The 14808-nt window shown below is 36.1% G+C and overlaps 1 protein-coding gene across 2 annotated transcripts in view; it reads left to right on the top strand.

The window, feature by feature from the left end:
• LOC138686440 (pro-resilin-like) overlaps positions 1-14796 on the top strand; it is an 89744-nt gene extending 74948 nt beyond the window's left edge. For both annotated transcript variants that reach the window (XM_069789548.1, XM_069789547.1), the window contains 17 exons: positions 726-767; positions 2514-2552; positions 3318-3356; positions 3639-3677; positions 4066-4104; positions 4459-4497; positions 5333-5371; positions 5708-5746; positions 6097-6132; positions 6854-6883; positions 7982-8017; positions 8470-8508; positions 9702-9740; positions 10175-10213; positions 11986-12024; positions 12761-12790; positions 13200-14796. In XM_069789548.1, the coding sequence (XP_069645649.1) occupies positions 726-767; positions 2514-2552; positions 3318-3356; positions 3639-3677; positions 4066-4104; positions 4459-4497; positions 5333-5371; positions 5708-5746; positions 6097-6132; positions 6854-6883; positions 7982-8017; positions 8470-8508; positions 9702-9740; positions 10175-10213; positions 11986-12024; positions 12761-12790; positions 13200-13298 (702 nt within the window). In that variant the 3' untranslated portion in view covers positions 13299-14796. The remainder of the gene's footprint in view (positions 1-725; positions 768-2513; positions 2553-3317; positions 3357-3638; positions 3678-4065; positions 4105-4458; positions 4498-5332; positions 5372-5707; positions 5747-6096; positions 6133-6853; positions 6884-7981; positions 8018-8469; positions 8509-9701; positions 9741-10174; positions 10214-11985; positions 12025-12760; positions 12791-13199) is intronic.
• The last annotated feature ends 12 nt before the right edge of the window (positions 14797-14808 follow it).

Raw genomic sequence — 14808 nt, 5'->3', positions numbered from 1 at the left:
TGAGGTGCAGCCTCACCAGTGCCGAGTACATGGGGACAATCACTTCCCTAGTCCTGCTCACCATGCTATTTCTCATACAGGCCAGGAACCCCCAAAGTTGGCAGCAAGGTGTATTCTCCAAGCAGTGACTTTCCATTACCAACCATGCAGTATTTACAGAGATGCGTATCTCTTCTTAAAAAAAAAAATTTTAAAAAATTGCATTAAATAGCAGAATTAATTGACCAAAGATCTATCATGAAGGGAAGCTAAAATAATATCAAGTCTACAAAACTGCCAACCATAAAAAGTTGTCTCAGAAATCAGTGTGTACCAAATTAAAAAAAAAACAAAACAAAACAGAACTGAGCCACTTCTCATTTGTGCTCTTAAATCCATATGAAATTATTTAAAGACTGCAAAATAGGGTAATATGTTCTTTCCAAAGCAAATCATATGTAGTCAATCAACATGTACTATGTAAAGGACATTCCTGCACCTTGGGTAGCGTGTTTATTTTCTAGGCAATGAGTCATGGGTAGATACAAAATAATACTTTGTGCTTTACAGTCTACCAGGCTGCAAAAGACTATCTGCTATCTTGGCAAATTAAGAAAAGTAAGCGAAGTATAAGTGTAATTTAATTTCAGACTGTGATATTCCAAACAGGCATTTTAAGGTTTTGTTTCATTTTTAGTTTATGATCAAAGACAAAGGCTAATTCTTTCTTTTTCCCCTCCTTACAGGGTGGATCCCCTACCTTAGTCAGAAGTGATTCCTCTGCAAATGTAAGAAATGTTCATCAGCTTTTAAGTGTGCCCTGTGTTTGTTTTGTCAATAAAATGGCTAGAGAGGTTAAAAAGAGTCAGTACCTAATAGAAGTCATACACTTGTGAAAATAACCTACCTTAGTCACAATTAAAAATACACACAGGACATTCATGCAGCGCTCATAGTTTCTCTTTCCATTTGAAATAGTATTCATTCAAAGAGAAGTCTTCGAATGAAAAATGTTGTTTGGCACAAACACAGGTACATAACACTATAAATATTTACTTCAGGAGTAATTTCCATTGGCTTCCTTGGAATTATGTCAAAATATCCCCTAAGGACCTGGATGTATGTGTTTATATTCCTCTTAGATCATATACTGCAAGAAAAGTTAGCATTCATAGATCAGTAATTTAATGATGCTAAGCCTCTCATATGGATAAGAACTCTCTTTTCGCATGAGACACCTGTTTATAGCATTCCCAAGACCAGTTCTGTTCATCATGTGTTAGAAAGTCATGCCGTGTATGTCACTGGAGCTCTGTATGTGCTGCACTAAAGGAAGAAAAAACATTTGGGTCTTTTTGTATCTAGCACAGAACTCTGTGGCATTGTTACCAGACTGCTAACTGGTATAAAGCTGGCTTGGACACAGCTACATAAATGTACCATAGAAAAATTAATATTACATGACAAATAGCACTGCTCTTGTGCTCCCTTGTAGGAAGGAGAAATGTGTATATATCTACAGTCAGGAAAATATTCTTACCCGCCCGTGTTCTACACTCTTCGTATTATTGATGTTGGGATTTGTTTCCTTTTGAAACTTCCAATTGGACTTATTTTTTTGGTTTTTACTGACTTGGCCATCTTTGACAGCAGTTCAGAATCAGGGATTGTGTATAAAGACGGGGAGAACATAGTGGTTGTGTCTACGTTGAGAAGTACTGCAAACTGCTAGGATTGTTTCTGTCTACAGAGCATTCTACAATTTAGTTTAATCTGAAAGGCATCCAATTAATTCACTCCGAGACCACTCCATGTTGCAAACCAAACTACAGTGAGTGGGGACTATCACGAGTTTTGTCTCAAAGGCGCACTCCTGATCTGTACTTTAATGCGTAGATGCACCCAGTACCTCAGCATGGGAGAATGGCCTTTGCATACTGAATGTAGATCTTAGTTCTGTCCCAACTATATGCTGCAGTCTACCTCAGAACATTGTCTTTAATATCTTCTTTACAGACCAATTGAAAAGTCATTTTACACAGTTAAGATTCCTTATGAAGGACACATTTCTGATAGATGCTTAACATTATATACTAAACACAAACCAGTTTCATATTTTCGTGAGTGCAGCAGTTACTGTGGAAGCTCAGAGTACTCAAAAGGTCTGTAGTACTCTGCAAGAATGAACATTAAAAGCTTCTTGTGGGGATGTCATTCTTCAGAGTGCTGATTTTAATCTGAAAGAAATAAGCTGCCTGTCCTTCAGTCAGATCCTTTGAAGTGAAATAACTGATATTTCCTTTCTGAAAGGGCTCTGGAGGCAGCCATTCTGGTGGACAGGTACACATTGAATTTTAGACATATTAACAAAGTAGGGAAGGCTAGATTTTACATTTTGAGTGGATTTTAAAACCAAGCAAAAAAGTTTAAAATAGAAATTTATATACTGCTGTCCTTCAAGATGTTTTGCTTTAAAATAGTTCTGTTAGAGAAAAGTAACTGGCTGCTTTTTTTTTTTTTTTTTTTCCCCTCAGGGCTCATCTTCTGCTGGAGGCAGCCAGTACAGTAACCAAGTAAGCACTCCCTCCAAAAGGAGACCCAGCTTGCCACTTCTGAAAATGATGGTTATTCGCAAACTCAATTAAATTCAGTTTTTATATGGGAACTGTCTTTAAAGAGAAAAAGCTCAGTAAATTAAATTCATCATTGAGTTTGATATGTCCTAAAAATTTTACACAATGGCTTTTTTAGCAAATACTGCCTTTGTTTTTGTGAAACTTGCATAAGGAAGCTTACACAAAAAGTAGGTGTGGGGAAAGAATGAATAAAAATGTAGCATTTTTGATTCCTAGTGGACCTAATTCCATTAAGAAGAAAAATCCAATCTCCCATCTTTAAAGAGACCTCTTGTTGTATGAGGTTTCAGCAAACTTACTTAGTTTGTTTTTTAGAGTCCTGTTAGGTAGCCAATCTTTTACTGCTAGCTTTGGCGCAGGATTCAGCTTTCCAAATAAAGAAATGCCATTCTCCAGAAATGAGCAGAGAACAAACTTGAAAGAATGCTGCTTTAACCTTCCCAAGAAGTCAGACAAAGCAAGCGGTAGGTTTTTTTGCCTTCCACACTTGCTTAGAAACTCAGGTATTTCCCCAAGTCACCTTGTAAGGCTTGAACTCTAGTTATTAAATCATACTTAAATGATTTTTAAGATTTTTAAGATTTCCTGCTCGCCTGCCTTCACTCTTACTTTGCTCTCTTGCTCCTATTGTCCTGGGAGGGTCATGTTTTGATTTAAGGAAGTCCTACAGCAGGTAATTTACTTATTTGATATTGTTTACAGGATTCATATTCCTCTGGAGCTAGCCAGTATGGTGGACATGTAAGCTCTTACTTTTAATATTTTATATGATGTATTTGGTTTACCACTATTTGACTATTTACTATCAAGTAAATGATTATCGAGATAGCTATCTCAATTTAATATTTCAAGAAACTTTATAGTGATTTATTCTCTGTAGTAATATTGTGAATTCAAGAAAGACAAAAATATAGAGTTTATTCTGGGAAGACTACAAACAGTCAAATAACAAAATACACTTCTTTGCTGCTCGTCTCCATGAATTAGATATTCAGAAATAACTGATTTTCAATATTTTTCCAGGGGTCATCTTCTTATGGAGGCAGCCGTTATGGTGGACAAGTAAGCGTTAATAGTCCCCACTTTTGTAGATTTGACCTATGCAAACTTGTAGTTTATTCATTGCCTACCCAGCTGTCTACCTTAGCTTTATTTATCTTAGTCTAAAATCTTCTCAGTAAATCTTTCTCTATAGCGTTCTGGTGCTACTGTGATTAAAGAAAACAAGTTCTAGATGAAGACCATCATTTAAGACTATGAAAATAGAATGTGAAATACATGGTTGACTCAGTTGGGTCCTGAAATATGCAGGACTAAAGGTCATGTCTTTCTGAAATAAATTAGTACTTCATGAAGCTGACCAAAATTTTTAAAAGCCTCGTGAAATGATTTTATGGTTCTATGAAATGGGTGCAAAGAAGTTTCAGTTTCATTTTTTGTGGATATTCAGGGTTCACCTTCCTCAGGAGGCAGCCAACATGGTGGACAGGTGAGAATTCTTCCCTTGTAGTGTTTACCACTTTATCCAAGAGACTTGGTAGTTCTCTGTGTAATAGAACATTTTAAGGAGATTGATTTTTTTTTTTTTTTTTTTTTTTTTTTATGTTGTACTTGATTTGTTGCTAGGTATATAGTAGTTACAAATGCATGTGATACAAAGCCACAGGAGAGGTTTTAGGAGATGTAATTTCTGATGCATCATGGTAAATGCAGATGAGTCTCACTCCTTTTTGCACAGTCTGTTTCAGTCCACTCAGTTTTGCACTGAAAGAAATTAGGTACCTCTCCTTCATATGGAGTACTATGACATGGATATAGACATCATTTAATTCTTTTTGTTCAGGGTTCACCTTCTTCAGGAGGAAGCCAGTATGGAGGACAGGTGAGACTCTCTTCCTGCATAGTCCTTATCCTAACACCCAGCTTCTACATCAAAACTTGGTACTTTTCTATTGACTGAAAAAATGATATTTTGAGTAAACTCTGTTAATCTGGTAATAGGTGATCGGGTATCTAAAGATATATGATCTGAAACAATATAAAAATTATGAAGGGACAGTACTTCTGTTGTATCACAGTAAATGCAGTTTTGGCGTTGTTCTACCCTCCAACCTGCCCTCCTCATTCTGGACCCATTTCCCTTCTGCTGCTGTCATGGTTTCTTAGCTCTAACAGTAAGGAGTGGCTGGAAGCAGATTGCATTGCTTCTCTACCTCAACTGATGGAATACCTCACTTCCTTCAGCAAAATGCAATATCAGAGTTGAAGTACCCAGAGAAGCAGTAGGTCTTGGGGAGCAGGGGAGAAGGTCAGGAGTTGTTAAGAGGTGTTCCATGCCCTTGTGAAATGAAAGATAATGGATAGGGTTCCTAGTGCTGCCTAGTGATATAGCCTTTAATATGGAGTGAAATCCCCAACAAACTCATTCTTGGCCTCTGAAAATATTTATTGTCAGATTTATTGGAGAGGGAATTAGAGGAGAAAGAGAATTTCAGTCCAAACACAGTCTCCCAAAACTAGGTATATAATCCTAATAGCTCATGATCAGTATTATGGAAGATTCGTATGTTACAGACCATCCGTAATTTGCATAGAATACATAAAGGAATAGGTTGAGTGTTCATCTTTCGATATAAAACAGAGAAAGAAAATAGTCTTTCTTTCAAAACCCTTAAAGAAGCTTTTTGATAGAGAAATAATTGGCACCTTTGCTTCAGGGTCCATCTTTCTCAGGTGGCAGCCATTATGGAGGACAGGTAAGAATTCTTTTTCTATTTATGGGTTGCATAAATACAACCTTCTGCTGTGTCAGCCCACTCAGGAAAGTAAAATATAGGAGGCTGCTGTGAGCACACAGTCCAGTGCAGCAGCACTACTCATACCTGCCTGAAGCTGACTTTGATTTAAACTTTACTGTTCTGTTTAAATAGTAGCCATTGTAAAGGCCAATAGACTTCAGTATGGTTATAAAAGAAGTGTTTGCATTCCTGTGACACTTAAATCTATGGAAGACAAATAAAATTGTGTTTTTCTGTGACAGCTCGTAAGTTAAAGAATGTGCAACAAATATAAATGCTTTCTCATTTCTTTAGGGTATAGCTTCTTCAGGAAGCAGGCAGTATAGTGGACAGGTAAAACTTCTACTTTCATAGTATTTGCAGTTTTGGTACACAGTTCATTAAGAAAACTGACCCATATTTTTTGCAAAAAAAGAACATTCTAAGAAGGAATAGCTTTAAGCCAAACTGTGTGAGGATTGCTAAGCAAGGATCTGTCTGGTATGTCAGATCATGATATGAGCAAATGATATAGAGGCCTGTGTGACTGCATGGAAATGCTTCCTTAAACAGATTGTGGTTCTGAGAAGACCATTTTTGTTGTTATATTTAAACAGAAGCAATTTGAAAGACTAAAGACCACAGAGAACAAGTGAGAATGTTACTCAGTAACACAGACATAATTAGTTACTCATTTTTTCCAGGGGTCTTCTTCAGGAGGCAGCCAGTCTGGTGGACAGGTATGCTTTTCTTTCTCCACACCATTCAGTTGTGCTGGTGTCCTTCACCACTGTCCTTTTTGCCCAAAGTCTCAGCAACACATTATTTTCTTCTTCCATGTCATTCAGACATACCGCAAGCCAGAGTAGCCAGTAGTAACTGTCTGAATGGCAGTTCAGTTGTGTACCTGCTTTGGTGGTAAACATTTTTCTCCTTACACATTTCATGCAGATCGAATGTGGAAACTGAGACACTGAATGGTGAACCCCTGGCCACCTCCCAGTTTTATCTGAGTAGAAATCACCTACTAGGCCTCCACTGGAAATCATCTTTAGTGTTTTCTGTAACATCTGTAGCATGAAAGAGTACTGCATGTATTCCAGGTGCTCTGGCCTCTTTAGGGGAAAAAAACAAACAAACAAAAAAAACAAAAACAAAAAACCCTCTGTAGTATTACTCAGAATTTTGTACTTGTCCTTGTTGTAAGTAAAGTTTTTACTGTAAGTTTTAAATGAGAAATTAGAAGACTATATTTAAAAATTTGATCAGTAAATGCACAGCTAGTCTGAAAGGACAGTGGAGCGATAAAGAAACTACTTTTTAGGTGGAGCTTGGTGAGTCTCTGAGCAGGATTTTATAGTCCATTTTCTTGCAGTAGCAGAATGTGAGTTTGATTTACTAATTCAGAGGCCTCTTCCAGTCATAGACTCAGGAAAATAAGTTTGGTTGTGTTTTATACAGGGTGGATGTGTGTGCCCCGGTGGAAGTTCAGTAAGTATTCTTTGTCTTTGTATATTTTTCATCGTATGTACACATACTGGAAAATTCTCAAGGAACTACATTTCTTGAAATAATTCTGTCTGTGAATTTATATGTATGATGAATGTTTTTTTTCACATTGTGCTAAAATGATAAATTTTGAACCTGCTAAAGACAAAAATATTCAGTGACTTGCAACTGTAGTATTGTATTCAAAACTAGCTACTCAGATGCATTTCTATTTTCAAAGAAATATATGGGAAATAAATTACATTTACCCTGCCCTGGATTAAACAAGGAGTAATGTTCTCCAGTATCTGTATTAAAGGAAGACTAGTGCTAATTCTGTAAAATATCCAGACATGAAAAACTGCTTCAAAACATTTAATTTCTTTTGGTTTGTAAGAGATGCCTGGGACTTTTCTAAGAATCTGTTTCCCAAATATCTCATAGTATATCTGCTGGGTTTTGGACACATGTGTGTAATAGTGCTGCTCTTATGATGGTTATTAGCAGTATGATTGAACTAGTGCAACTTAGATCTAAAATCTTGACCTAAAATGCTTCCAAGTGGGAGCAGAGCAACGCATTAAAAAAGTTAAAGCTATTTCCATTTTTCTCTCTAATTAGTATATTCCCTATACTTTTGTAAATACTTTAAAAACAAAAAAAAAAAACAAAACCAAAACCCCCCTCTGTTTTGCTGAAATTAAGACAATTTACTTTTGAGGGAGAGTTCAGTTATCTGTTGTCTCAGTATAGTCAAAACTGCTTAGATGACTACTTCTCTTTCTTGGATTATGAAATCAAGCAAAACCCACATGCCGTAAGTATACCAGTCATGGTATATACGCCACTTCTGAGAATCAGAAGTGCTGAAAACAACATATAAATTATCAGCTTATTTCTCTTTGCAAGCAAATAATCTGAAGGAATAAGGATGAATCGAAACGAAATCTTTTACTTGTTTAATGAATCAAATAGAAAAGTATACTAGTAATCAGTGTAAATGACTTGATCATTGTGATAGGTCAATATGTTCTTTTGTTTTTCCTCTACATGACATTGAATTTAATACAGAGTAAACATTGCTATTTTTGTTGAATACAGGGTTCCTTTGGAGGAAACAGCTACTATGGTGGACAGGTAGGCATTTGTCTTTAACATTTACACACATTAGTTCCTCAGGAATAAACATGGCTCAGTTGCCGTATTTGCCCAGAAGCCATTAAATATTGAGTTCGATTTAGTCACAGAGATAGGGACAATAATTCCAGAGAGTCCATGCGGCTTTTATTGAATCACTCTTGACATTTCAGTTATATCTCTCTATATACTAGAGCCAAGACTTTACTTTGCAGTTATAGAAGCTTTCTTACCTTGAAAAAATACTGAAAAATCATTCACAGGATTCATGTCATTGCATAAACCACTAACATCATGTGCAGATAAGTAGCCATTTGCCACTGCATTAATAACTGTGTAAAGTTCTTCCAGTTAATCAGTGTCATGAGTATTGTTTAGATTAGGTCCAGGTTTTTTTGGTGCCAGGTGGTATTTTAAAAAATTATTTACAAAATTTCACATTCTTTTTACAGGGTTCTTCATATTCTGGAAGCAGTCAGTATGGTGGACAGGCAAGCAACTTTTCTTTGTTTTCAGGGTCGTCTTCCTACTTACTATTTATTAAATGAAAAATACGATGCAGTGCATATACTACCAGTCAGTTTTTCAGAGTCATTTTACTCTCAATAAATATCTGAAAACAGGGACTATTTCTCAGTAACTGAAATGGAGTAGCACGAACAAACTTCAATTTAAAGTAACTGCATAGATCATAATTTTAGTTGTTTTACCTCAGAATGCCTCTTATCCCAAGTGATAATTTTAATTAACCATTTTTATGTTTCAGTTTCACATTGCTATGACACCAGTTCAAAATCTACTTTTTGTGTTATTTTTCAATTATATTGAAATGATCCTTTTTTTGGTATTTGTTTAGATTAAATACTTGGAAATTTGGTACAAAATATACCAATAGATATTGCTTTGAAATTATAAATTCTGGTGTGTTACTCACAATAATACTACTTTCCTCATCTTCAGCTGCAATTCGAGTATCTTACTGTAAGCAGCTCCCTATGTACCTGTTGTAGACTTAATAGATTTCACTGATCAAGAAATCCAATTAGCCCAAATAGTTAACAGATGTAATGGATCGCTATCTAATAAGAAGGTGGAACATATTTTTAATTAGTATTACTCTGTTTGCAATGTTTCACTCTGCCATACTAAAAAATAATTTCTTTTTACTCCATTGGCAAGCATTTGAGTTCAGTATCACTCTATTAAGAACATCATTTCTTGTAGCATGGAGAGGATTTTTAAAAGCTGCAAAACAAGTTTTTCCCAAATTACTTATTTGGAGTAATAAGGATGCTCTTACAATAATACACATGATGCTCTCTGAACACGTTTGACCTAGCAGAATATCACAAATAAAGTAATTTCTTTTTTTCCTCTTGAACAGAGCCATACTTAAAGACACTTTATATCCATATATTTATGTCAGAGAATAGTTTTAGCAGGTGTTTTGTGACTGTTTGCCAAATTTACTACTTTCAACTGTTAAGGAACTTAGAGGAATTAAGTCAGAAGTCTTTCACTGCATCTTTTTAGATTAATATACTTTCCAGATTCCTACTGAGATCTCCTGTGAAAAGGTCCTTCTGTGATGTTTCATTCTGCACAGGGCCGGGGGGGGCGGAGAGTAACCACCGTTTTTCTGCCAATGCTTAAGCACTTAAGTTTCCTGTGATTTTTTTAATAGGGATCTTCTCCCTCAGGAAGCAGCCAGTATGGTGGGCCGGTGCGTATATTCTCTTCCAATCCCATCACTCCTAACTCTTTCCCTGTACTGTCTGGATCAAGTCAGTTACTTGATGTTGAAAGATACGTTCATTTGGCCATTTTACTGAGCTTACATGGTTGACATAATATCGATTAAAGTCATTTCAGCAAGCTGAATAAAAGAATTGGTTACAATGAATTACTGCTTTGTGCAAAACGTTCCTTTGAACATACTATAATCACTATACTGTATTTCATAACACCGTTTTGATTCAGAATAACAAATTGCCATTGTTTTGATGTGCAGTAGACAACTTAGGTTTTAGGTACCCCAGTGACTTTTTGTTCAAACAATATCCAAATAAGTTTGTCCTCAGTACTGCACAAATTGTCTCAAGAGAGTGATAGAAGATTTTTTTTTCAATTAATAAATGTTTGATTGACTTCTTACAGGGCTCATATTCTTCTGGAGGCAAACAAAATGGTAAACCAGTAAGTAAAAAAATTTCAAGTTTACCTTTCTTTTTTCTTATAAGCCTGTTAAAAAAATTATATCCAGTTTGTTATGGACTAGACATTTTTCTGAGAATTACTTAAATATGCAAAGAGTGTCACATGATTTACTTATCTGGGATAATCTCAACAAATGCAAACAATATTTATTTTGACACATTTCCATAGTTTTTAGCTAGCATTTTACTCTAACTGAACTTCCAGTCAATCTCTGGATTAGTTCTAGTAATCGCAGAATGAGATTACAGGGGTTTTTTTGTTTGTTTGTTTGTTTTGTAAGGGACTTCTGAACACTTATTTCTGTTTAAATTCATACTAATCATACACCTTGTGCTCAGGGCTCACTTTTTCATTGATTTGATACTCATTTGTCTTAAGTATTTCTGGCTTGCTTTGCAGAAAATACTTTCTTTTTCTTTTTGAAGGAAATAATAGTTGACATTTGACTATGAGTATTTTCATCTTCTCCTGTTTCAGACCATTTTTTTTACTGTGTAATTTCAACTTTGCTCTTGTTGTCATTCAATGGCACGAGATATAAAAAAGCACACACAATGTTTTAGCTTATGTCTTATAGAAAATAAGATGTATCCACCTGTTATTAAAAAGTGGGCACAAATGGTACATTTTCTTCTCCATGAATCATAAAGGTGAGACATTTTGTGCTTGTAAGATTTCCTGTTGGCAATGCCATTTAATTAAGCAGAGCAACTTTGCCAGAAAACTGAATAAGACTCTTGTAGAACATCTAATTTTTCAGTATCCACTCTTATTTTCAGTTACCTTCCTTATTAGAGCTTTCTTCAAGTAGGGCTGTAGAGTAAAGGACTTTAACACCACCAACAACAACACCCCTTCCAACTGTACACTGATTCCAGGTGAATTAATGTTTAATTGGACCTTATTATTTTTTCCTTTCCATATATTAAACACATCATAACTACAAAAGAGCTCTTTCTTCTTGAGGACTTTGAATTAAATTATCTGACTAATACATCATTCAAAAGAATACTTGCAACAGAAAGATGTTAAATATTTGCACTGCAGATAAGATTTTCCCTGGGATTTTTGGATGACTGGACACAAAATACTTTTCATTCTCCTGTGGTCCTTTATTCCAGATAGCAAGAATATACTGAAGTACAAATAGGCTTAGAGTAAAAAATGTGTATCTTTTCAGGGTTCATCTTCCTCAGGAGGCAGTCATCAAGGAAAGCCAGTGAGGATATTCTTCTTTCAGTATTCCATAACCAAGTTAGAAATGTGGATATTGGTTTTTAAAATAGGTAGCAATAATGAGGGTGAAATTTAAAACTATGTTACAGTGGTAGATGTCTGAGAAAACTGACCAATAAAAATTGGAATATTTTGTTCAAACTTGAACCTTAGGATGAGGCAGCATTCATTTCCTCGCATAGCAAAGTTTTGATATACTCTGTTACTTACTCATAGGAACATGCTTGGATCATCCTATTACAAATGAATTATTTCAGTATCAGGGTAACTGTTTCAGTTTCAAACTTTGTAGTTCAGTCAATGATAACATTGCTTTGAAAATCCTCTGAAACAGTTAATGGAATAAAGAGGATATAGCTGTGCTTACTTGAGACCTTTCAATTAAAATAGGGAGAAAAAGTGCAAGGAAAAAGGTAAAATCAAAGTTGGTATCAAAACTACTGATATCTAGGGCATTTTCAAGACTGCTCTGTGCTCTTTGGACAAGAATAAATGGTTTATAATTATTTTTACAGGGCTTCTCTACCTCAGGAAACACTTATTCTGGGAAATCGGTAAGAATACTTTCATCACAGCATTTTCATCTTCTTGTCTTAGTAAACAAAGAACCTGGGTGGTTGATAGAGCAATTTCAGGATGATTTGGTCTGAAGAGAACATTCTCTATTAGTTCCATTTGTATTAGAGCATATTTAAAGAAACCGCTGTGGAGAATACGGCCTCAGCCTGGGAAAGCTATTTCAATATCAGTTATATTTTAAATCTGAATCTGTCTTGCTTCACATTCCAGTTACTGGCCTTGTTACTGTCCTCTATTTTGCTGTCCTCTATTTTTAAATTCCTGTCCTCTGTGTAGATTTTATAGGCTCTGCCCAGTTAATCCTTCACTTTTTTTTTTTTATAAACTAGGTTGTTGAGTTTTTCACTGGCAGGTTACTTGGTTTAGCACTTTTCCTTTTTTTTTTCTTTTTTTTTCAGTACTCATCAATTTTTAACATCCTCTTTCAACTATAGGGATGGAAAACTCTGTATAGAATGTGATAATAGAATGACAGAAAAATAGACATTTGCCCCTTCATTGATTTTAGCTGAAATTGTCAGATGTAAGATGAGGTAGAGAAAGTGTGTGACTAAAACTATTTACTTTATCTATGCAAAGCTATTTTCCTCTTGAACAACTTAAAACCATGCTGTGGGTTAAGCTATTAAAATTTTGTTGATCACATGCAGAACTGTGTTCAAAACCATTGGGTGAGAACATTTTGAGATTTACTTGTTTGTTTGTTTTCAGAATTCAACTTCCTCAGGTGGCAGTCAAGTGGTAAGCACTTTTCCTCTTTGTAGTTTCTACTGGTTTCTTCCTACACATATTGTAGAAAACTGGAAGTATTGTTTACACTGTGAGGTATCTGTCAGATTTCCTGTGTCTAAATAAATGTTTGAGAATGCCTGTGCAACATAATAAATGGGAATAGTATCAACAAAAATGAGGAAAAGTGGGACCACGTAAGTGCTTTATACTTTTGATCCTGCCTATCACTTGAAAACTGAACACCTGTTGGTTTAGGTGTGGTGTAGATGTGGCACGTGATTTTTTTAACATCAGAAGTGTCTCCACTACTGAAGGGGCTAATAGGAAAAGATTTCTCTGAAACTTTATGTGCTTTTCTAATAGTAATAAATAGAACTATTTCAAACTGGGTTTATCAAATTGCTCTCTTTTTTCATAGAGCTCTGCTGGGAAACACTCCACTCCCCGACTCCTGCTGTTATTCAGTGTTTTGAGTGCCTTCGCTCTCTCTGCTGCTACATCAAAATGGTCTATATGAACTTCTGAAGAGTCGCTTGTCATCCTAGACATGGATTATATTCAGTAATATTAGATTAATTACTTGATGTAAGAAAAAAAATACCCTTAAGTCAAATTGCCAGATGCTACTTGGCTGTTATGTTGTATGTCTAGCTAGTATGTCATGCTTCTCATTAGTTTACCTTTGGTTTTAGTCATTAGTAGATATCATTAGTTTTGTCAGTGGTTTAGGCATCATTTTAAGAGAGCATATTGTACCCTACCTATATGATTTATGATTTTTTTTCCCCATGGGGAATGCGATGAACGCCTACCTGAAATCTGATTGGTGCGACAAACAAACACACAGAAAATATTTGGTTATTAACCAAAGTGGAGGAGGTCAAACAAATGGTTGTATAGGCAAACTGAGCCACCGTGCCTGGTCATCATCGCATAAAATAAGGCTAACGTAAACATCTGATAAGCAGTCCTTCATGGGACAGAAGAAAAGAGGCTACAATAATATTGGAGTATTGGTTTTAGTCCATTGTAATCACATGCAAGTTCAATATGGAGGCTGCAAAGCAAAGAAAAATGCTCCATGGGACTGAAATTTTGGGGCGTTAATTAGAGTTTATTCAGTGGAGAAGCGAAACAGCTCAGAGAAAAGAAATGCTGAACTCTGTTCAAACTGATTGCAAATACCTAGAGTTCTGTAGAGAAGCATATGAGGCAATGCACCTCAGATTAGCCTGATAGTCTAAAAGCTGCTGAAGAACAATGCATTTTCCCTTGGGAAGGAATGGAAATTTAATTAAGTTCATAAAACTGATAGTATCTTGGCTCCTTCTCTCAAGCCTGTAGTCTAACCTGTGATACCCAATATATCTGCAAGTTTAATTTCAAGAATGATGCTGACATCTGCAAGCAGGTACAGTAAATGTGGTCACAGAAAGATCATGGCCCATTTTTGAGTTCAGGAGCAGTTCCACGTCTTGCAGTGAACTCTTTTGGAGCTGCCAGAGCCACCTTCTCTTTGGGCAGCGACCACTGCTCTGGCACCTTGTTAGCAGTGGTGCGTCCACTGTACCGCCACTCCTACAGCTCCCGCACCAGCGTCAGCTGCCGGCTAAGCTCCTTTGCTGCTTAGGAGAATGCAAAGTGCCTTCTCCTAAAGCGCACGTCTAGTTAGCGTCTTATTGAACATGCGCCTAGTACTAAAATTACATTTACTAGTAGTATGCTTGTCTCCTACGGTTTACAATTGTAATTGATGAATTTCCATTCACGTTTTGCTACCACCGTCAGTGGGGCCAAGCCTTCACCCATTTTTGAAATGCTGCCCAGGACACGCTACCCTTTGCCAACCATCAGTAAATCCGCCTAAGTGTCTGTCGGTGAAGCATAAAGGAGTTTTGCCTAAGCATGATCTTCAAAATCTGGTGGACGATTTGCTTCTTTGGAATGCGCAACAAGGTCCGCATCTTAATTCGAACTAGCCTTGCACTTCTTTAATAAATTTACGATGGATTTCATACAACATACTC

This window comes from Haliaeetus albicilla, chromosome 8, assembly GCF_947461875.1.
Source record: "Haliaeetus albicilla chromosome 8, bHalAlb1.1, whole genome shotgun sequence".
In the NCBI taxonomy this organism is placed as follows: domain Eukaryota; kingdom Metazoa; phylum Chordata; class Aves; order Accipitriformes; family Accipitridae; genus Haliaeetus; species Haliaeetus albicilla.
Note: the sequence above shows the minus strand (reverse complement) of the source record. Positions and strands in the feature narration are given on the sequence as shown.